The sequence below is a fragment of the Convolutriloba macropyga genome, chromosome 5 (assembly GCF_964194025.1).
Source record: "Convolutriloba macropyga chromosome 5, txConMacr16.3, whole genome shotgun sequence".
Taxonomy (NCBI): domain Eukaryota; kingdom Metazoa; phylum Xenacoelomorpha; order Acoela; family Convolutidae; genus Convolutriloba; species Convolutriloba macropyga.
The window spans coordinates 76,061,396-76,085,346 of NC_134472.1; the positions used below are offsets into that span (position 1 = coordinate 76,061,396).

At 36.2% G+C, this 23,951-nt stretch overlaps 2 protein-coding genes across 7 annotated transcripts in view; one reads left to right on the top strand and one right to left on the bottom strand.

Moving 5' to 3' along the window:
• Positions 1-23,951, top strand: part of LOC142339663 (dynein, cytoplasmic 1, intermediate chain 2a-like) — a 117,578-nt gene that overhangs the window by 58,131 nt on the left and 35,496 nt on the right. For all 6 annotated transcript variants that reach the window (XM_075389861.1, XM_075389864.1, XM_075389862.1 and 3 more), the window contains 3 exons: positions 363-525; positions 781-917; positions 17,236-17,379. In XM_075389861.1, coding sequence (XP_075245976.1) covers positions 363-525; positions 781-917; positions 17,236-17,379 — 444 coding nt within the window. The remainder of the gene's footprint in view (positions 1-362; positions 526-780; positions 918-17,235; positions 17,380-23,951) is intronic.
• On the bottom strand, positions 5,943-10,406 carry LOC142340266 (uncharacterized). Its single transcript, XM_075390831.1, has 5 exons — positions 9,299-10,406; positions 8,659-9,090; positions 7,850-8,074; positions 6,585-6,772; positions 5,943-6,306 (listed from the first exon to the last, which is right to left on the bottom strand). Exons 1-5 carry the CDS (start codon positions 10,113-10,115, stop codon positions 6,091-6,093), a joined length of 1,878 nt encoding a protein of 625 aa, XP_075246946.1. The 5' UTR covers positions 10,116-10,406; the 3' UTR covers positions 5,943-6,090.

A 23,951-nucleotide genomic window follows, 5' to 3' on the forward strand; every position in this document is an offset into this window, starting at 1 on the left:
GCAAAATTTTTGCTTGACATTTTTGACTTTTCGAGTGACTTTTACGCCCTTGACTTTTTGCATTTCGCGTGATCTAAAATTCTCTCTCAATCACAATTTCAAGCAGCTGAACTCAATTGGCGGCAATTTAATACTAAAAGTCAAATGAAAAGTGCGCCGAAACTGGTACCATTTTTCACTTTAAATCTTAATAGTGGTATATTTTAACCTCTAATGTGATTATTTGAAGCCCATTATTGAACTTCTTAGTCCCATTTAGACTCCCCCCGACTGAAGCAGGCTGCAATTGATTAGAGCTCCCACTAGTCGTTCGAAAGCAATTCTTCTGACGTTTAGTTGGTTATGTTTGATGTGTATGTTAGGAGACGGTGGATCTGCAGTCTTCAATGGGCAAGACACAGACTAGTAAACACAACAGTGTTCCTGTGAAGTGTATGAGTTTCCCATCTAACGAGTACAACTCATTCGTAGTGGGTGCTGAGGATGGATACATCTACGGGGCAGTCAGACATGGCAGCAAACCAGGTCTGACATAACACCCAATGTCGACATTTGGATACTTGATAGATCAATCAGTTATAGAACCCTCTCCCATTTTCGATCTCTTCGGTAGTCTAATTTGGTTTCTAAAAAAACCCACATTTTCAGGATGAGGTCATGTGTGGCCTTTTAATCTGTCGTCTATGTAATCAAGCTTAAATATAATAGTCGAAAATTTAACATCGGGTAAATCTCAACGGGTAAATATCATCCAGAACAGCGGGAGTTTATATTCCTCAGGAATCACGGATATATACGAGAGGCACTATGCTCCTGTGACTAGTGTGGATCTGAATCAGTGTCCTGGTCCGGTAGACTTCAGTCATCTCTTTGTCTCATCCTCCTTCGATTGGTCCACAAAACTCTGGTCCACGAAGGTGAGTAGATATCTGATTCATTCAAACATTGCTTGTTTTTTGAATTATAGAAATTGGCGACTGACTTTTTTGTTTATCGGAAAAATACGAACTGTGGTTCGGCTCTGACGAACGCTTGTTAAGATGTTTAATAATGCAGCAGAAAGTGAGTTCAGTGAATCTGTTCTTCGGTTTACCTAATGTTTCTGAAATGGCATATTTTTAGCCATAAATTTTCGGTTATTTGTGGTTTCTAGCTTCGTCCGTGGCTGGCCCTGATTGGTTTTATTTCGCAATGATCCATTTTAACTTTTGTTCACATTTTGCTTGTACGTTTTCTCAACTTTCACTTAAGAATTATGGTTCACCTCATTTCTCTTTTAAATTGGCGGAAATTCAATTCATTTTCTTCATGAAGATTTCAATGAAGATTTCAATATGGAACACTGTAATACTTAAATCAAATCTCAAATGCAACAATACCAGTGTGAAGGCTTTCAAGAAACGACTAAAAGCCCATTTTCTAGCTGAATTTAGGAAGGATTCAAAACAGATAGCATACAGAAGTAGTGAACTTCCATGGAAGGAGTTTAGATTTGAACGCTGATATATTTTTGATGTATTTCTCTTGTTCTAAGTACGACGTAACTTTAACTGATAAACTTTATCTTTGATAAATACTGACAGACACTGCAGGATTATATACTACTACGTCAACTTGCTAATTGAGTGTTCTTTTTTATAGCTGCGAAGCTGTAAGCTGAGCGTAGCTATATTGCGGTGCTCTTGGTTTTTACAATTCAAAGAATTTGAATTGTATTGGGGCGCTGTTTTTTTACGACTCGAAGAGGAGTATTGGAGAAGTCCTTTTTTTTAATCAATTTTATTGGAGTGATTTTTGAAGCGGGAAATGACTCGCGTGAAAAAATTTGGAGTGATTTTGGTGCTGAACAAAAGTGAAGAGCGGAGCGAAAAGAGAATGGTGTTTGTTTATACCGCTGTTTTTGAGAGAGCGAGAAATTGATGTGTGAAAAATTTTCTCAAAGCGAGCGAAACTTTTGTTCACGTGCGGCTTTTAAAAGCAGTTTTTTGAGGTTTGATAATGATATTGTATTAGTTTTAGGCTTGTTTTGATAGGAATTGAAGGTTTCAAATAGTTAATTTGAGTTTAATGCTAATTTGGAGGTTTTTGATCAGTTTTGCTGATTTTTAGACGAAATTTAATGATTTTTTGCCCGTTTTTTTGTTTTAATGCTGAAAGTGGAATTTGAGTAGAATCTTGTTACTTAAGGAAAATTCAGATAGCAAATGACTAAAGTTTTCTTGGTGTAAATCATGTTTTTAAAGAAAAATTGACCAAAAAATTGAGAAATTTTAAACAATTTTTCTTATTTTTTTGCAGTTTTTCTTTATTTTTTAAATCTTTGACAATTTTCTTAGCCTATTATGACTTGCTCATTGTTTTGCGAGCTTTTCATTGCTCTAATTGCAAAGGAACTTTACTCGGCTTTATGTTTCCCTGTACTATTAAAAAAACTCATTTTGTTTTTTTTGTTCAATTTGTTTTTGAATGCCGTATCTTTTCTTCCTTACATCATTTATGGCATTTGTGGAGGTTCAGAGTTCACAGTAGTTGTTCTAGTTGTTTAGTCATCAGTATGGGCAGTTTTCTCCTTCGAGTCGTTTCCGGAATTCTTCCGGCTATGTTTTTTTAAGATCTGTTCACACATTTTCCAGATTTTTGAAGTCAAATTGGAGTAGTGATTTTGGTCACGCCGAAGCAGGAAATGGAGCGAAAAAGCAAGTGGCTTTGCGGCGTGTATTTTTTTCGCTTTAATTTTAAAGTAGAGTACAAAATGGTGTTTGAACAAAAATTCGGTTTCTCGGTAGTGGTTTTTTGTTCACATGCGGCAATTTCACTCTGATTTACACTGTTTTTTCGATTTTTTGGATCGGATTTTTTTCTAAATGGTTTTCCCAATCCATTCACAGCTCATTCTAGGCCTAGTTTTTTGTTTGAATTAAATTTTCATTTCTCGCTAGTGTTTTTTTTTGTTCACATGCGGCATTTTGACATTGTTTTTTTTTGTTTTTTTTATCTGATTTTTTTAAAATGGTTTTCTCAATTCACTCATAGTCCATTCTAGGTCTAGTTTTTCAGTTTAGTCAATGAAAATTCTTTGAATGGTACGTCCGGACTTGTCCTGCTATGTTTTTTTAAGATCTGTTCACACATTTGCATGATTTTTTAAAGTTAAATTGGAGTAGTGATTTTGGTCACGCCGAAACACGAAGTAGGTCAAAATAGCGAGTGGTTTTGCGACGTGATTTTTTTTCGCTCTAATTTTAAAGTAGAGTGTGAAAACGGTGTTTGAACAAAAATTCGCTTTCTCGCTAGTGGTTTTTTTGTTCACATTCGCCAATTTCACTTTGATTCTTACTGTTTTTTCGATTTTTGGATTGGGTTTTTTTCTAAATGGGTTTCCCAATCCAGTCATGGTCCAATCTAGGTCTGGTTTTTAACCTAATTTTTTTAAAAATGGTTTTTTTCAATTTACTCATCGTTCGTTCTAGGTCTTGTTTTTTGTATAGTCAGTGAAAATTCTTTGAATTGTACGTCAGGGCTTGTCCTGCTATGTTTTTTTTATTTTTATAAGATCTTTTCACACCTTTTTTTCATGACTTTGAGCTTTCAAAACGGGATAAACAGGTAAAGCTCAGTGGTCATCAAGTTTCATTAGACGCCCTTAGTAGTCCTTCAAGTGCTTTGAGTGGTGAAGCTACTGGGAAGAAGGCCGTATTTCAAGGTGAAAAGGTCATTTTTAGGAGTTCTTAAGCCCAAAAGGTTGCAATTTTCCGCGTTTTTTTGTCTTTTTTTCGCTTTTTTGGACCAGTCAAAACTGAGGTTTGTAAAGGTTGGTTAAGGCATTTTTAAAATTTCAGGGTAAAAGCTTCAAGCGTTTAAGCAATGAATACTTTTTTTGTTGAGTATGTTTGACTATTTTAGTATCTCAAATTTTGAGATTGTCTTTTTGGCTGGGATTCATTTTTTTTCTGTTTCAATCCCAATTTGCGTCAAGCGTGTCAACGGCGGCTATTTTTCGACTATTTGCCGGCTATGTTTTCTGAAGGCAGAAGAAAGAGATCTTGTAGACAAGTTGCTATTTGGCGGATAAAAAAAGATTAAATTTTCGGGAAGGTTTGCGATTTTCAGTCAAATCCCCTTGCAAGTAGGTTATTCGCATATATCTTCAAAACGTAACTGCCAGGGTTTACCAATTTTTTAGCTGTCTGAAGATAGTTTGAATAGACTTTTGGAGCCATAGACAGGTGGATAAGGAGTAGCAATTGACAAAAACGATTAAGTTTTTCTCAAAAATTACTCCACAATAAATAGTTAAATCAATTTTTAGAGACGTTTAGGCTAATTAATTTAATTTTAATCGTTTTCACACTGAAAGAATAGCAAAATTGCAGTTTTGAAAAAACCTTTTTGTTGCTCGGATTGAGGATAGGATAAGCACTGATAATTTGGCAATTTAATTTTAAATTGTATGCTGGCTGCTAAATAAAGACTTTTTGATTTTTTTCTAACTTTGAAACAAGAAAACCCACTGTCATATAGGTCGATCTATGTTAGCCCGGCTCAGTGATCTTTGATGTCGCTTTGCTTATGAGTGAATTGGGCTACTAGTTCTGATAGTAGTTATTTGCAATGATGTAGGAATATTTTAATGATGCTCTTAGAGTTCGCGATATGGAGTTGAGTACAACTTTCATTTCAGACGTAATGTCTTTTTTTGTGAACTTAATGAATGCCTGTTCAGCCGGTTTCTGACCCCAGAATTACAAAGCTATTGATGCAGAAAAGTTGTTGGGTTGTGGATAAAAAAGAGCATCTATTTGGAAAGACCTTAACTTGCCCCTCCGCACTTCTTTTGGAATTTACCGTCAAGTAACTTTCAAATAGGTTATATGCATATACTTGAAAAACCAACGGTATAGGTCTAATTTTTTGCTATGTGAACATATTTTGAATGCACGCTTTGGGAGAAATTGAAGGGGGACGAGTAATGGCAATTTTAAAAACTTGGCCTTGCCAAGTTTGTAACTCTATTTTTTAAACAGTAACTCTGGAAATGGTTAAGCCCAATTTAAAAAAAAATCAAATTAAAGACTTAAAGCTTTTTGATTATTATTTTCTCAACATGAAAGAAGAAACCTTGCTGACATATAGATCGATCTATATTTGCTCGGCTCAGTGATCTGTCCTTATGGATGAATTGGGCTACAAGTTCTGACAATCTCTCTAATGACGTAGTATATTTTATTGATGCGTTTAAAGTTCGCTTTTCGAAGTCGTTTGAATGTTTTATTTCCGACGTAATGTCGTTTTTGTGTTCTGAATGACTGCTTATTCGGCTGATTTCTGAAGCCAAAATATCAAAGCACCTGTTGCAGACAAGTTTTTGGTTTGCGGATAAAAAAGAGAATAAATGTATGGAAAGACCTCAGACTTGCCCCTCCCCGCTTGTTTTTGGAAATTACCGTCAAATAACTTGCAAATAGGTTATGCGCATATACCCGAAAGACCAACGATTGAGGGCTTATCTTTTTTAGCGGTGTGAACATATTAAAAGCGGTGTGAAACTGTTAAGCTCAATGTTGGAAGCAATGCAAACTAAAGACTTAAAGCTTTTTTTTGAATGATATTTTTCTAAACGTGAAAGAAGAAACCTCACTGACTTATAGATCGATCTATATTTGCTCGGCTCAGTGACCTTTGATGTTGCTTTGCTTATGGGTGTATTGGGCTGCTAGTTCAGACAATCTGTCAGTAGTTACGTTTAATCATGTAATATTTTTGAATGATGCCTTTAGAGTTCGAGATATGAAGTTGAGTACAGCATTTTGCGACGTCAGGTCGCTTTTGGTTATCGGACAAGTAGTATTTGTGATGATGTTCATCAGGCAAGTAGGTACTTTCGAAAGTTGAGTAATTTCCAGTTTATATGCTTACGGATTTTACATATCGGAGAAATGCCATTCGTGAAATAAAACGATGCTAAATTATTAAATTTATCAAAACATACAGTTGTGTATTCAAAAGCATTATATACAAAATTTTACGAATCGATGACTAATTCTTTTATGAATGAAGATGTTGAATAATTTGCACGTTGAATTATTAGAATCATTCAGAGTCACTGTATAGACATTCATCTAGATCATCGCCAGATCCTCCCAATGAGAGGTTCAAAGTGCAACCATCCGAATTGGCCAAAGAGCCTACACCTGTATGATCGCTGCCATTGTTGTTGCCCATGGAGGCGGCCATTTTGAATCTGTTAGAGGCCACTTCGGCCGCGTGCTTCTTGCGCCATTTTGTACGTCTGTTTTGGAACCATACCTGGAAGTGAAACTTTTATTTAGACGTAAAGTTCATTTTCGCCGATTATTAAAGAAACTGACATCTATTATGCTGATACCAAAAGGAATTTTTGAAGAAAATTCTGTTAAACAGCCGGGAATGGGAATAAGGACAGAATTCAAAGCTTTTCTAATTTCTCCGTTTTTTTATGAAAGATTCCCATGCGGAAAGTTTTTTGGAGTTAAGTGATATCGTTTTAACTTGAGATAACTGTATGGATTTTTTAAATGTCGCAGTTGAAATAGTTTTGTATGTACCTTGACCTGACTCTCGCTCATACCAAGTGCGAAAGCGAGTCTGGCTCTCTCTGGTCCAGCGAGGTACTTGGTCTGCTCGAACGTCTTCTCCAGTGCAAATATTTGGTGGCCAGAGAAAGTGGGTCGAGTGTGTTTCTTATTGTTACCCACACCACCCCCTCCCCCTGCTGCTGACAGAGATGGAGTATCTGTAAAGACAACATAGAATTGCTAGCCTCAAGCGATTGAAGTTTTAAAGTCGAATTGTCTTCGCTATTAACATTCCCCACGTTTGAATTGTAAAAATATTCATTCTAGGTACTAATAGTGTATTATGTAATTTGAAGGCCTCATGAGAAGTTCAACAGCCAAGTTTTTCTAGAAATTGGATCTTTTCTGCTAGCGCCCCCCCCCCCCCCCCCCCCCACCTTATACCCCCCATCTTATACGTGAACAGATCTGAACAATATGCATTTACTAAAAGCTAGCACTGCTATGTTTTGAAAGTATTACGTATTCAACCAAAATTCATCGATAAAAATTTCTGTATTATATCATTTTTGGTGTTATCGGCTACAATAAGGGCTTGATTTTTAAAAAATTTTCAAGGAAACTATTCTAAAAGTGCCTTCAATCTAGACACTCTTGTTTCAATGAAACGCAAATATCGCTCTTACAATTCACGAAAGCTTAGATTTTTGGGGGGGGGGGGGGTGCAAATTTAACGGCTATATAGGGCTGGGGGGGGGGGGCGCTAGCAGAAAAAATCCGTTCTCAACTGTAACTTCACTCCTGGTGTAATTATGGTTAGAAGGTGATAACAGCATTTGATGTTCTTTTTAACCATTGTTAGCAAAACCCCAGTTTAGTTCAGTTCCTGCCCTATTTTTCAATAATGGCTGTCTGATTTCATTGCTGACCCAGTTGCCGATGACACTTACATTTGTCTCTAATTTGGAATTGTAGGACATTTTGTGATGCAACATTTACTCTTGCGATTTATCTTTAAATCAGAGCAACAAGAATAAAGGCCGTAGATTAATCCTAACTAACTAAATTTAATCCAAGTCTATATTGATTTAAAACATGAGGATTAAAGGCAGAGATATAAATAGAAGTTGAAAGCTGACATGCAAAATGACATATCTGCTGAACGCCGGTACCGAATTCTCAAAATAATAGGATGCGGCCTGCAAATATTGCCCAATCGCATTGGTTGCTGTTTTTGTTATTTACAAATATTACATACTATCAAAGTAATCGACAAAGTTTGGGACAAGCAATACCTCCGAAGGGGTTTAGATCTGCTGGGTTTGCAGATACTGGACTAGAACTGAGTAGGGAAGGTGGAGGTCCTCCATTTCCGGTGGCGTTGAGGTGTTGATCATCCAGAGGTGAAGTCAAGTCTGTGTTGAGTGATGATCCAAATTGTTCCAGACTCCGGAGGGAGGAGGAGTCTGTGGGACTCTCTTTTGTACTCTGTGTTGATGATCGACTACGTAGATTGGAATCTAAAAGAAAAGATATTTTCTGCTTAATTGCTCCTGAACGAAGTTCATAGCAATTATTGTAAACGTGTTTGTCTTTTGGGCCTGATAGCCGAGTGGTCAGTGCATGTGGGTATGGATCGGGACGGCAATGGTTCGAATCCCGGCCGGGATAATTTTTTTCTATCCGCCTGTCTTTCGAGAGCAATTCTTCTGACATTAGTCGGTTTATGTTTAATCAGAATCTAAAAATAGTTCCAGCATAGAAAGGAAGAGAAGAGCTAAGAACATTTGCTAAAAAATGTTATCTAGATCCAATAAACCATCCATCAAGTGGAATTCAGCTAGAACTTGGCAAAGCGAAAATGGTGCCGCTTTAAAAAATTTCTAGAAATCGAGATTATCTAAAATTTAAAATTACTTCCATTTTGGAACTCTCGTTTTGGCGCAAATGATAATGCTATGTTAACGTTTCTAGTATAGTACACAAAATTTTGTACTTAAATGGCAGCTAATGGAATAAAATCGAGCTTAAAGGGTGACACCCATTGAATTGCGATAACCATTTTTGGAGAAGGCTTGAGCATTTGTCTTGCATTGAAACTGACCTAAGAAGTGGTCTGTGTCCTTTGTTTGAGTGAAGTTTATCATGTGACTTTGTTGCCATTGACGCATCAGAGCCGCTTGTGCGTGTTGGGTTAACATAAGACTGGCCGCGGCCGCTTGCTGACTTTGAAACAGAGCATTGCCTCCTGGAAAAGAGCCCAGATCGTTTGCTGGAATGTTGCCCGTTGGTTGAACTTGAGACAGAGACTGGCTGTCTTTGCCCTTTTTGGCCCTGGAACCTGGGTTGTTCAAATTTGTGCTGGGTTTCTGGCTGTTGATTGAGTGAGGGGGTGTCTTTTTCTGTTTGTCTTTTGTAGTTGGTGTTGTTGTGTTTGAAGTGGGACTGGTAGAGGAAGTGTCGAGAAGTTTCTCAATTGTGTATCTGTTGTCGCCATTTGAGTTTGGTCTCTTCACTGACGTCTCGTCTTCTTGGCCTAAAAATGCAAAACAATTTTTGTGAAATTTAAATATGATACCGTATTTTACGCTTTGAAAGAAAGCACCAGCAATTTGTAGAGAATTAATTTACCATTTCACCACTTTGTAAAGAGAAGTCTGTACGTTAATTTTTCAATAGAACTTGAAAGTTTTAGAGAAAGAATGTCAAATTTCGCAGTTTTTGAAAATTGTTTTAATCGTTACCCTCGAAGCTCTCTGATTGGTTGCCCAGTACAGGATTAGAGCCTGCCCATTGGTGGATTTGAGGGAGCACAGTGTGTTGCTGTAATGGGTAGTTGCCAACAGTACCACCACCACCACCGCCTACTGCCCCAAATTGACCCGCACCATCCAAGTTAGTGCCCATATTAGGAAAACCCGGGGTGAATTGGGGACCATATCTGTAAGTACTGTAGTTGTAGAACATTTCAAGAAGCTCTCTGCTGAAGTTATTTCCCGGGTTGAGTTTCGGAGATGGATTGGTTGAGTTGGAAGTGCCAGTGTTGGGACTAATTTGACCGACAGGCGATGTTTTTAAATTCAAAGGTGATTGGGACAAAATATTTGAGGGTTTTTGGAAAGAATTGGAGGATGTTTGGAACTGTGGAATGTTTTGAGGAGCGTTGGCTGTGTTGGTAAAGTTATGTATAGATCCAGTTGAGGCCAGAGGGTATGGTGGCGTTGCTAACTGATGATGTTGTTCCAAAAGTGAGTTTAAAGGTAGGCAATTGATTGGAGAATTGAAGCCGGATAAAGTACTGGGAGGACTGGAGTTGGCTGAGAAATTTTTAATTTGAGAAGGGTAGCAGAATTGATTGATTAGTTGGGGTAACGAAGTTACAACTGGCGGTTCTTCATTGGACTGTGGTATTATTGGTGGCCTTACTGAAGAAGGTGATAAAGATTCTTGTTTGACGTTGTTTATTTGACTTTGGTTGTTTGTTTGCTGTTGGCGATTGTTGTTATTGTTGTTTTTCTGAAGAGGTAAAGGAGGCGTGTTGGAGGGCGCGAGGGCTGTCATTTCTTAAATTGATTGGATTTTGGGATTTACAGGGATGAAATGAGGATTTGGTTTAATTGGTCCGGATACCTTGATTGGGCAATATTGCTGTCAATTATTTGATTGGGGATTATAGCCAAAAGAAATTGCTCAAGTTATGCTATAAAGCGATACGCAGATAAATGTGACAATTTTTTCAAAAAAAATTTAAGCTGCGCTTTGCTTTTGAGAAAATTGCGAAAATGACTTTAATTAAAGCTTGGCTTGTTTTTATTACGTAAATTTGTTTGTTTGTTTGTCAACAAATTTTGATTTGAATTTGTTGCATCAGGTGTTGAATTAATTGCTAAATTAATTGATTTCAATTAAACAGATCAATAGTTCCAAATTAATACTATGGCTTTGTATTTTGTATTGGCGCTTCTAAAATAGGTTAAAAAGGAGTAACAGAAATATTTTAATCGAAGTTATTTTTACTGAGCTGAAAAAATCTTTGCGAGAAATGTAACAATTGAGAGTAAAAAGAGAAGTGATAAAATGATTTAAGACAACATGAAGAAAGGGATTGAAATACAGAAAAGATAATATGATGTTATATTTAGTTATGAGGACATGTTAGCTAGCTCTAGATAGGAAGATAGATATTTAGGTAAACAGATACAGTAGAGGATAGTGTGTAATACAAGTGTGAGTAGAGGAATGATAAGGAAAGAGTATGAGAATGAAGAGTAAGGAAGGAAAGAGTATGAGGAAAGGATTTGGTTTTATTGGCAGTGGGAATTGAATAATTAAGACAATGATCCTACTCACTCCCTTGCTTTTGCCTCCACTTGACAATAAAGCACATAATCTTTATCCATCTTCTCTTCTCTCTCCCCCCTCTCTCGCCTCTCTCTCTCGCTCTCTCGACTAGTAAAAAGTATCAAAATTAAAATTCTTTTTTCGCTCCTAATTTAATCACAGCCTGCTAATGTTTCTATTAAAAATTGATCCCCTCATTTATTTTGATAGCCTCTCTTTAATATTGCTCCCCAAATACTAAATAGCTCCGCTCTCTTTCTTTTTCTCTCTCTCTCTCTCTCTCTCTGTCTTTTCAACTTTCATCATCGAGACATAAAACATAACAACAAAAGATTGAGAGATTGAATGAGCGAACACAGGTCGTATTAAAACTGCAACTCTTTACGAAAAAATTCGTAACTTACACTCTTCATAGCGATATTAACTCGAATAAATTTTAAAAATGTCGCAGAATTGTTAAAATTAGCAGATTTATTTATGTGAAGTATATCTAGCAAAATACAATGCTATAAGGCGAAGAAATAGAGTTAAGCTTAGTAAGTTTCGGAAATGTGGTTATTTGAGTTATTGTTAGAGTAGTTAGCCAATAAAATGTATTCTAATCTTTTTAATTTGTGAGCAGTAATTGCAATATATGGGGAATAAAGACAAGTTATGTTCTTTTGTCTAATCTGGTGTTTGCTGTTTTTATTGAATGTTTTTAATTAATTTTTCCCTTTGAGATATTAACCTTATTTGGCGTCATTTCATTTCATTCACTATCAAAACAAGCTTTGTTTTGTTGATACGCTCTGACGCTAGCTCAATTTGCCATACTGCATATTTGTTAAACAAGACTAAAGTAACGAGCTCGAGAACATCAGCGTCATATCTGCAGAGGAGCAGAGAATAGTTAGAATGGATATTGAGAGAGGAAAAGAGACAACTTGACAAATTTATAACTGCCACAACTAGTAGTAATAATTAATAATTTTTCCTGTTTGCTCATTATTTGTAATGACTTGTCTGTTAATGTTCCCTGTTTGCCTCGGCTGGGAATAATGCCTAATTGAAAACATCACAATTGTGAGAGACAGTCGATTGGAAGTTATGAAATGTCAATAAAACAAAGAGAAACATAACTGCGAGATAGATGCGGCTGCTGTTGCTCCTCGTGTTTTTTTCATTACAAAAAGTGATAAACAAGTTGCCAAGTTTATATTTATTGAAGCTGTTGTATCATGCGCATCAAAACTATTTCCTCCAAGTTCTCTAAGTGAAGTTTAACGGTCTTGACTGCGATTTGTCAAATTTTGTTGCTTCAAATTTATTTGATCTCAAACAAAAAATTGTAGCAACTTTTTTAACCCCATTGTACGTCTCTTCGAGATTATTCGCCTACCGATTTTTGTCTGACATCTCTGATTTGTTGAGTGCCTTTTGCCTCTTTAATTCTTGTTTTCTGCGTAATCTGAAAGAAAGTGAAACAGAGGTACCCGGATCGTAGTTTCTGTACTCAAATGAAACGAAACAAATTGACAAATAACAAAGTGATCTATAACAATGACTTAAGCATTTGAAGACTGCTGAATGTGAAGCCTGAAACACCTCCCACTGATCGGTTGTTTGACAGGAGTTTCTCGGCCTGTAGTCAGTGATGCTTGGATATGTTTAAAGCTTCCTGTTTTTTTGAAAGATTTTGCGGAGGTAGTTTTCATGAACTTCTCAATGTGTTAGCGTGGTTATTGACGAGTTTTATGTTGCTGGCTTCTATATTTCATGTTCATTTCATAGATAGGAAGAGGTATTTCGCTGCAACAGCTGAACTGAAACTGAACTCAAATACGTAAATGCTCTCAAACTAAGTTTGAAGCAATTATATTAGCACTGTGGTCTTTTTGGGCCTTTTTGCTCTTCGTCTTCAAAAACGGGATAAACATGTCATGATTGGAGGGCATTAAGTAGCTGTGCTCTTCCCCTAGATCTCTACTGGTCTCTAGGTGTACAATTCTACAAAGATGCTGAGACGATATAAATCAGTGTAAAGCGCAGTTTTTGGCATGTATGGACGCTTTTGTTTCCACCCCACTACCCCTTCGTCTACCCCTAAACCAGCTTGCTTAACTCTCAGCTCCTCGAGGCTGCGCTCAGCTCCCCCTCACTCTCGCTGCAATCCCCACTCAGGCCCCAACTCCCCTCCCAACTCCTGCTTCAATCAGGCACCCCAATACACCCCCTAATGCTAGCCTTCTTACGCTCAAGTTGTTTACTATTAATACTAATTGGTCGCGGGTCGCTCAAGAGCAATGTCCTGAAGTTAGTCGGTCGTATTTATACCTCTAATTTTTAGCTTATCAAGCGGTCATCTTTTGAAATTTCTCAAAGATGCTAAAAAAATTTTTTGCGTGTTTGTGAATCTCCAGATACAATATTTGTGTTGCTTTATAACGATAGGGTTGTTTTTGGTTGCATAATCATTCAATTTTAATTGCTCCCGAACGAAGTTTGAAGCTGCTTTTGTAGTTTTTTATGCCAAAGTTTTTGATTGATCGTTTTTGCGCTTTTGTTATAGAAAATTCTTTGACTTCTCGAGTTGACTTTCTCACGCTTCTGCTTTCCAGTGATCTCAATTGCTTTCACTTCGACGTAAAGTCTGTTGCTAAACTAAAAGTGATTGTATCATAGGACAGCACAAAGACCTGATAGTTGAAGGACGATTTGTTCTGTCTAGGACTCCGGAGTTCGAGAGTTCGAATCTCACCCTGGGCGTCAGTTTTGGCACCCATGAACAAGAATTTATCAAGGCTGCAGCGAAAAAAATTTATCACCTGTCCTTTGAGAGCAACTTGTCGGCCGTTTGTCGGTTTTTGTTTGCAAACTAAATGCATGTTAGTTTTTCTCAAAGTTTGAAGCAATTAATTCGCTCGACCGTTTTAACTTTTCAAGTTCCTTTGAGCCCTGAATGATCTAAATTTCTTTCTAGCTCACAACTGTCAGCAGCTGAACTCAAGTGGCCGCAATTCACTACTAAAAGTCAAATGAAAATTGCTCCAAAATTGATTTAATTTAAAAATATATTAGTTTTATAGTGGTATAAAATAACCTCCTCTGACGTCATTTGAAGCTCCACCTGGTGAATTTAGCTACCACCCCGTCTGAAGCAGGTTGCAATAGATTAGAGCGCTTCGGATGTGCGGCTGACGTCAAAAGAGCTCAGTCAAATGAAATGGTATGATCAAATTTATAGTTGATTGATTAGTACATATGTTATGTTATCAGGTTAACAGAATGCAGAGCAGTTATTTATTGCTCTCAAACATAGTTTTTGAAATTATTGGGTACCGATTAATCTTTTTTATGCAATTGTTCATTCGATCAATTTTTTCTATGACCATTCAATTTTCGTCTTCAAAAATGTTATAAACCGGTAAATGAGGTCATTAAATCTCTGTTTAGTAACCAAAACTGCTAAGGAGGTATATTTAGATGATTTGGAGGTCCTATTGGGAAGTGCTGAGTTCGGACCTCTGCCTCTAAGTTTGTTGTCGACCCCTCGTCAGTCGTTTGAGTGCAATTCGCTCGACTCGGCGTTAGTCGTTTATGGTTGAGTGATGTTTGTTCACATCCATTGACGTCTAATTTAGTAACCTATTTTGTAATGTGAAAAGAAAAAAATTGAACTTCAAATTGCACATTGCACTTTTGAACACTTTGAAAAGGTGGTCAATTTTTGTCGGCTTTCTGCTCATTGGCTGTAAACAAATATTCACGAAATTTTTCATTGTTGAAAATTTTAGTTCATTATATTTGCCTACGCTTTATGGACAATTTACAGACACACAAACTATTAATATAAAATTATTTGTAGTTCTGGATATGTATGGTTCAGTCGCAACACAGTTCAGAGCAGTGATGTCTCTGTTTTTGGCAATTTGTCGGTAATTTTTGAACTGAGGATAAAACTTAGTCGCCTCTGAAAAAAATGGCCTGCAATTTATATGGCTACGTGATGTTTTTCTCAATACAAAGATAAACAATACCACAATAGCCGATCTCTTCACTTCATCTTTTGTGTTCAACGGACCAATTACAAGTTGGCATTTCGTATTAAAAGCGTGTTTATCAATTTTAACCGGGTTATTCTAATCTCATTTTTGATTGTGATAATTTTATATCAACTGTAGTCATCTGATGAGGCATGGCCATATTTAACCACAAATATTGGTTATATTTCAGGCTATAGCCTTTTCCAAATATAAGGAGACAGTTTTGGGTGCTCATCAAAACAGTGGCCAATCAAATAAATTCTTCTTTGTTGTGTTGCAATATTAACTCTTGTGAACACAGAATGGCTGAAAACATTACGCAGCTTTTATACTTAATCTTAACCTTCTATCACTAACGTTGTCATACGATTAGTAGTATGTCAAGTAAAAATAGAATAGTAGAAAAATGGTTAAACCAGCATATATGGATGACATTGTATCAGGTCGACGCCTTGTCGATTTGATGAATTTTGAACATTGGCGTTTGCAAAGAGGTGGGTAATCTTGATAGGTTTCAGAAGTCCAGATCTTGTCTTGGCTTTTAGGCGTTGCTAGACCGTTCCTCTCTCTTTAAATAGCAGAATCAAAACAACTACTCGAGTGAATCAAAACAATTCAGCAGCAAACATTTTCGTGCTATAAGTATGGCAATTAATTTTTGTTTTTATTTTTGCAAAGCTGTTGAAACTTGTAGATAAATATTTTAGTATGAAGATATGAGATATGGCGGTGGTTGAAAGTGAGAAAGGGAATCAATCACGAATAGATTTAATTGATCTTCAATCTAATTCCACTTTATTTGCTTCGAATATTAATTTTCATCACACTGCAAACACTGTGTTGATCTACAAGGCGTCCTTGCCAAATAGACCTGTCTTTGTGTAATGAACGTACATGATTATTAAAAATTGTGTAATAAATCAGAGCAAACAATTAATACGCATTTTAAATATGGATGTATGAACAAAACGCCAACAGCAGGCAAATCATGTTAACTACATTTGTGTATGATGAGCCAATATTTTTTTAATTCAGACGTTGACCTGTATTGGAATGTTTCAACCAAATGATGAATTTGTTTTTTTTGAAATATATCGTTTGCTTTGTGAGAATTTTGTGTTGAGTAATGGTCTGTCGCTTTCTAATTCAGTATGTGAATTAGAAGTTGAGTTAAAGCAGTTAATGAAAGCTAAAATGAACACATTAATTATCTCGTGAACGAATGAGCAATTTCAGATGTTGCTCATTAATTTTTGAATTAATTTTTGAATAAAAACTGAATTAATTTTTCAGTTTGATTGCAATAACAAACTGATGCAATTTCCAAGCTGGATAATTTTTTATAGCTGCGAAGCTGTAAGCTGAGCGTAGCTATATTGCGGTGCTCTTGGTTTTTTTTTGTTTCGTCGTCTGACGCTCTTTTTTCGTTTTACATTTGTTCACACAGCAAAGCTGAAAAAGTCAAATTTTCTGAATGACTTCTTCCTCTCACTAACGGCATTTGCGCGCGTTACGTCATTTCTCATACTCGCTTTAGCAAACGTTTCTAGGTTATTTGCGTGATTAGATTTTGATCATACGTGACTTACCTCACTCAATAAAATGACTTTTGCACTTTAAGACTTAAGTTTAATTTGAATTTGTTTAAGGTCAAAGGAACTCATATGTGCAGTAAAGGTCCTTAGTAAGAGGCATCTGTGGAATGAATTTTAACAAGCTTTATTAATTCATCGGTGAATGTTTTTTAGCCTAGTTTTTTGAGCGGCGTCGATTTTTTTCAATTTACATTTGTATCTGTTTCTATCTCTTTTATATGGCACGCAGGTCTATTCTTTCGCAGCTATTCCGGCAATCTGCCGGCTATGTTTGATGTTATTACTGCAGTTTGAGACATGTGAAGCTTGACGGTATATTTGCTCGGAATTAATTCACTATGAATAAATTAGACAGGAACTAGCTATAGACAGGAACTGGCTTTACAATAAAAACTAGGAAAACATGATTGCGTTCTGGTGGATCTAAAAACACTGAAACTTAATTTTAGCCGGTTTAAGTTTATTAGAATTCCTGTGACCCTATATTGATGTATGACTCATTAACCTATTTTTAAATTGCTATCGATAACCATGCATGAAATTTTAAAAAAAGAAAAACAAGACTGAATAATTTCTCTGAAATAAATATGTCCATAGAAGTATATTTATAGTGGAGTGATACCAATTAGGTTATAAACACGCCCTATATATGATTAAGTGGCACTCGTATGATTTCTAAGTTCCCAGACTATTGTGGCTATCCTTTCTGTTATGTTTTAGACTCCTGGTCGTGCCCTGCACTCTTTAGAGGGTCTAGGAGAGTACGTCACTGAGGCCAGGTGGTGTCCAACGCATCCAGCCACATTCTGCACCGCTCTCACAACCGGACGACTCGACATCTGGAACCTCAACCACGACACAGAGGTAAAATTATTAATTGCTCCAAAGCAAAGTTTGTAGAAATTATAGCCCTGTGATATTTTTTAATGCAATTTTTTGCTTTACCAATTTTTCGTCTGGCCATTTTAACTTCTCATCCTCAAATACGAGATGCAGGTGAAGTTCGGAGGGCATGAAATCGCTGAGCACCTCTCTTTTATCCTTACGCCTTGCTAGTTTCCAAATAAAAGATTCACCGATGCTGCGAAACTGTTGAGGAGACCGAAAATCGTAGGGCATTGGGCAGTTTTTAATTGCTTCAAAGTGTTTGTAGCAATTATATTAGTCCTGTCGGTCTTTTTTATTGCGATTTTTCGCTTGACCAAATTTTTGTCTGACGCTTTTGACTTTTCGTCCTCAAAAACGGGATAAACAGGTAGCGCCCAGCGGGCATTAAGTGCTCTTAGAGCCTTTCAGCTCTGTTTCAGCTCAAATTGTTTGGTAGACTTATTGATATGGTGTGAAGGGTGGTTCTTAGAGGTTGAAGACACCGCCACTGTTGACCCCCCTACTATTGCCGACCCCGAACCGCGCTGTTCCCCCCACCCCACTGTTGCCCTACCCATCAACCCCCCGGTAGACACATCCCCCACCGTGGCTACGTTCGATCAACCGATCGCTAAGAACAAGAAGTTTTATACTGATTTTTAACAATTTTTTCAAGCTTTTTGAAAATGTTTGTCTTTTTTTGAGTTGTTTCAGCCGTAGGTGTCAAGGAAACTCCTCTAGTGTTTTGTATTAGCTTACTGCATGGCTTCTAGTGGTAGTGGAATAGTTTCAACATTTTAACATCACAAATTTTAGCATTTTTTGACAAAAAGTGGAAATTTTTCAATTTTTTTGATATTTATTTTTCATTCTTGACGTCTTTCCGGACGCAGGGGCCAGAAAACGTCCTTAAGGGTTTGATGATAATTTGATGATAAGGGTTCGATGTTAAGTTAGTGATTATAATGGTTTGATAATAAGTTGTCGCATAGTTTCTAGAGTTGATGGAATGGTTATCAATTTTTTAATGACTCCAGCTCTAGCATTTGTGATCAAATTCATTTTTTTTTCAAATTTTTGGAAAATTATTATCATACGGCAAGTTTATGGATCTTTATGAGCCAGTGAGACTGTTTAAAGCTTGAAATAGGGTTGCTGGATAGTCTCTTAAGACATTGAAATGGTTTTGAAGATTTTAGTATCATGATTTTTTGCAAGACTTTGTTAAAATTTTCAATTGTTTGTAAAATTATTAAATATTTTTGTCCTTTTTTGAGTTGAGCGATCATTACTGGCCAACGAAGTTTTTCAAGTCTTGCAGATGGGTTACTTGACATAACTGCGGAGACAAAAAATAGTTTTGAACATTTTCACTGCGAAATCGGGAAGCTTTTTTTTTAAATTTGCTGAATCGCAAATTTTTAAAATTTCAGTTTTTTATCTGACTTATTTTCTAACAAGGCTAGAGAACTAAAAGTTGCAGAGTCGAATCAAGCTAAAGCTAACTTCACTAAACCGTGGCTAGTTACTGACAAAACCAACCGCTCGCCGGTTGTTTGAGAGCGATTCGCCCGATGTTAGTCGGTTATGTCTGGTGGTTTTGACCCTGCTCTCATTCTAACCCTTAAACCACTAGCTCGTTGTCACGTTGCTTTATAATTTTGTTAATAGCCGCAGTCAGCCTTTCAACGGCTATTATTTGTATTTTTAACGGCGGTATTCTTTAACCATTCAAAGAATTTAAATTTTAATGGGGCGCTGTCTTTTTTTTAAGATCTGTTCACACATTTTTCATGATTTTTGAAGTCAAATTGGATTAGTGATTTTGGTCACGCCTAAACAAGAAGATGAGCGAAAAGCGCGTGCTTTTGTGGTGTAAAAGTTTTCCACTATATTTAAAATAGGAGAAAAGGGTGTTTGAAGAAACTTGCTTTCTCGCTAGTGGTTGTTTTGTTAACATGCAGCAATTGGATTTCTATTTTTTTTTTTACTATTTTCGATTTTTGTGATCGATTTTTAATTTTTTTTGCCAATTCATTCATAGTTCATTCTAGGTCTAGTTGTTTGCTGGAACCAAGTTTATATTTCTCGCCAGTGGTTTTTTGTTCACATGCGGCATTTTGACATTGATTTTCTGTTTTTTAATAGCCGCGAAGCGATAGCGACTATTATTGGGGACATCGTGGTTTTTTTTTAATTCGTCGTCTCCGTCAATGATTCTTGGAATTGACTTTTTCAATGACTTCAGTGAATTCTACTGCTTCGCAGTTAAAATTTGTGTGCGTGACGTCATTTGTTCTGCTTTTACGTCAATTGCATGACTTACATCACTAAAAATTGACTTCTGAACCCACTTAATGAAGTTTGAATTTTATGAAAATTTACTAGTTAAAGGTCAGTAGTATGCATCTAAGTATTGCCAACCGTATATGCCCTAATTCTTGAGTATTAGAGTTTTGATTTCGAATAATAATTATGAAAAAGGGGCTCTTTCATAATTATGGGGCCCTCTATATGGGCTTTTTCCTTATACAGCGTAAATGTCTCAAAAATGACAGTCCGAATCTAGCCAAAGAAGTCTAGGGGTTTATTAAACGACTGGTTGTCAATCTCTATCTGATTTCTTGAGTTGTTCCAATTCATGGAAGGCTAAAAGCTTCTATCAAGGCTGTTTTCCGGAAATCTGCTGGCTATGTTTATACTTTTTTAGTCTGATTTTTTTAGAAATGGTTTTCCCAATTCATTCATATTCCGCTCTAGGTCTAGTTTTTTGTTTAGTCGATAAAAATTCTTTGAATTGTATGTCAAGACATGTTCTGCTATAATTTTTAATAGCCACACAGCGATAGCTGGGGCTATTATTGGCCTTCTCTTGGTTTTTATTTCGTCAAGATTTTGTTACGACTATATGACGCCACAACCACTTTTAATCTGCTTTTTGTTTATTCGTTCATTGATTTTCAGCTGAATTGCATGTGTGACGTCATTTTTCACCCTCAATTGAGCTAGTTTTTTTGTTCATTTACGTTATTAAGTTTTTGTTTCCACTTGACTTACCTCACTCTCAAAAATGACTTCCTCACTTTGAAATTGACTTTAATTTACTTTAGTTCAAAGAGGCAAGTCCAAGTGAATATGTGTCACTCTAAATGAAGGTTATTTGAGGGCAGCTAATAGAGGCAGCAATAATGAACAGATTCGTAATCAAAATATAACATCTCAGCCTTCAATGAAAGTCTCATTTTTTTGGTCTGTTTTTTTAGACGAGATCTACAAAGGTATTGCGGCTATTTACTGGCAATCTGCCAGATATGTTTTTTTTTAATCGTCAGGACGTGTCTTGCCATGTTTTCCAGTTCTGTTCACACATTTTCATGATTTTTGAAGTCAAATTGGATTAGTGATTTTGGTCACGTCGAAACAGGAAGTGGAGCGATTTCTGATTTTAGTAGAATGAGAAAACGCTGTCCTGATTTCTCGCTAGTGGTTTTTTGTTCACATGCGGCAATTTCACTTTGATTTTTACTGTTTTCGATTTTTTGGACTTGATTTTTTTAAAATGTTCTTTCCGAATCATTCATAGTTCATTCTAGGCCTCGTTTTTTGTTTGAACAAAATTTTCCTCGCTCATGGTTTTTGTTCACATGCTGAATTTTTCCATTGATTTTCCTTTTTTTTACATTTTTGGTCTGATTGTTTTAGACATGGTTTTCTCAATTCTCTCAGAGTCCGTTTTAGGTCTAGTTTTTTGTTTTGTCAATGAAAATTTTTTGAATTGTACGTCAGAACTTGTCCTGCTATGTTTTTAATTCGCTTTAACTTCTGATCACGTTTATCTTTTTACATAAGTCTTGATTTTCACTTGACTTCTGACTTACATCACTCACTGTTTCAACTGAATGGGTCTTAAATTCTTTCAACCATTGAATTACGCAATGTGATGAATACTGTCAGTATCAAAGGAGAAAAGAAAGAAACAGGATAAACTAATAGATCCCGGTTATTAAGTCATTGAGAATTAGGTTGTCAAAGTCCATTAGAGTGTTTGCTAGCTGACATTGGTATTCAGCTTATTAACTTTCAGTTTAGAAGCTGAACGAAGTATAGTTTTAGAACTAACGGAAACTGCACGCCAAATCAAAACATTTTTGACACAAAAAAATTGGCCAGTTTGTCTTCTTTTTTCCTCAATCCCGATGTGCTTCAAGAGCCTAAACGGCGGTTATTAACCAAAATCTGCCGGCGATGTTTGTATTTTGGATGTTTGGTGTGTCTTTTTCACGACGGGATCGAAGATGAGCTATGGTGATCTATTTTTTCTTTTGAATTCTTTACACTTTCAGTTTAGAAGCTGAATTAAGTATAGATTTAGAACCTAACATTTTTGACACATAGAAACAGAAAAAAATTTGGTCAGTTTGTCTTCTTTTTATTCAGTCCGGATGTGCTTCAAGCGCCTAAACGGCGGTTATTAACCAAAATCTGCCGGCGATGTTTGTATTTTGGACGTTTGGTGTGTCTTGTTCACGACGGGATCGAAGATGAGCTATGGTGATCTATTTTTTCTGTTGAATTCTTCACACTTTTCTCGGCGTTTTCACGTCCTTGAGGATTCAAATTAGAGTGGTGATTTTTGTCACGCTGAAGAATTAAGAAGGGCAAAAAATTGAGCGGTTTTCAGGATTTTTTGAAACTGCCTTTAAAGTGGAGTAGTTGTTGTTTGAAAAAAATTCGTTTTTGAGAGAGATTTTTTTGTCACGTGTGCCGATTTTGCTTTCTGTTTCAAGTGTTTTTTCTCTTGATTGATTTTTATGTGGTGTATGTATGTTCTAATCGTGCTTTTTGCAATTACTTGAATTTATCAACAGGCAGCTAATGCTTGTTATCACTTTGACACAATATGTCAAATTGACAAATATGTTGTCAAAGGCAACTAATGCTTCTTATCACTCTGACACAATATGTTAGTAAATATTTGTGAATATTTCATGTTTGCCCCGTTTTAAAATAATTTCTCTAGTCTTGTCAATTAGTGTCATTGATAACTGGTGTTATTGTTTGCTAGGGTGGCATTAATTGAAATAGTTAAACGTTTGAGTTAATAGCTACTGGTTCTCACGACTTCGACAGTACTTCTCGAAAATTTCAGCGAACGTTTTAGTTTGGCTTCTAATTAATTATTGCACATTTTTTTGTCTGGTCATATCATCAAGGACAGGTCTCTTTAGGGTTATGTTGAAAGATTTAGCAGTAACTGTTCAAAGCAAATGCTATATTTGACAACAATTTTTTTGTTGAAATTTTATGGAGTTTGAGTTTTGCAAGTTTTTAATTGAGCACTTCGTTGACTTATCACTTAGTTTCATTAATGACAAGTATCATAGTTTCTAATTACGAGTAAGTTAGTCGAGAAAGTTGGGGTCTCTTAATAGGTTTTTGCATAGTTTTTGGTGGCAATGGAATGTTTTTCAACATTTTAATATCAATATTACAAATGTTGCGCAACCTTTCATTGTTTGTCGATCTGTAAGGGTTAATCAAATTTTGTGCAGATGTCTTGCAGATGGGTTACTGGACAGATTTAACAGACAAAAAATGGTTTTGTGTTTAGTAATTTCGCAAAGTTTTGAAACTTTTATAAATTTTGCGATTTTTAGTTTTTATAGTATGTGTCATGTTTCTCGATTTTTGTTTGTCTGCAGTGGCCAGTGAGCCCCTTTCAAGGCTTCCACGTGGTTTAATGTGTTTACTAAAGGGGTCAAAATTGGCCTTCATCGTCAAGGGTTCAAGAATTTTAGCAATGATTACATTGTTTGCTTATTTTAGTGTCTCGAAACTTTTGACTCTGTATTTATGACTCGACCTGTTTTTTCAAGTGATCTGTTGGTCAGATATAGTATTTCTATTTTTCCACACAATTCTTTAGACTTTCAGTACTTCTCTTGCTATGTTTTTTGTAAGATGTATAACATATTAGGTCCAGTTGGCATTAAGTTCCATTAGTGGCCCAAAGCTGGCTTTAGTTTTCTCGCAACTGTTCAGAGTGGTGCAGCTGCTGGGAAGGCTTAAACTCAAGGTTAAAAAGCCATTTTTAAGAGTTTTTGAGCCCAACAAGTTTTTGAGCCTATGCAACTTTGCATGTTTTTCGTCTTTTCGAGATTTTTTGTTTGACCAGTCTTGAACTGACGATTGTCAAAGTTGATAAAGGTCTGCTGTAAGATATAATCACTTTGTGTGGCCACTTCATGAGCTATCTTTGGTACTGCAAATATAAACTAGAAAAATTATACTAGTTTTGGCAGGTTTTTTTGTAAATTTTGAGTTTTACAGTTTCAGGGGTCAGAAAACTCATCTATGGTCTGATAATAGGTTACTGCATAGTTTTTTGTGGCAAAGGGAATTGTTTTCAACTTTTTAATATCACGAGTACTTGCAATTTTTTGATAAAATTAGCAATTTTGAAGTTTTTAGGTTTCTTTTGTTCCGTTTTTCTTGCCTCATCGGCCAAGTAGCCTCATCTAAGGTTTCCAGTATTTTACTTCATAGTTGCTAGGGAAAATAAAATGGTC

Excerpts from the sequence above, each read along its gene's own strand:
- LOC142340266 (XM_075390831.1), bottom strand. The coding sequence starts at position 10,115 with ATGACAGCCCTCGCGCCCTCCAACACGCCTCCTTTACCTCTTCAGAAA. Across the intron at positions 8,075-8,658 it reads GGACACAGACCACTTCTTAG|ATTCCAATCTACGTAGTCGA; the intron begins GTCAGTTTCAAT and ends CTTTTCTTTTAG. Across the intron at positions 6,773-7,849 it reads AGATCTAAACCCCTTCGGAG|ATACTCCATCTCTGTCAGCA; the intron begins GTATTGCTTGTC and ends TTGTCTTTACAG.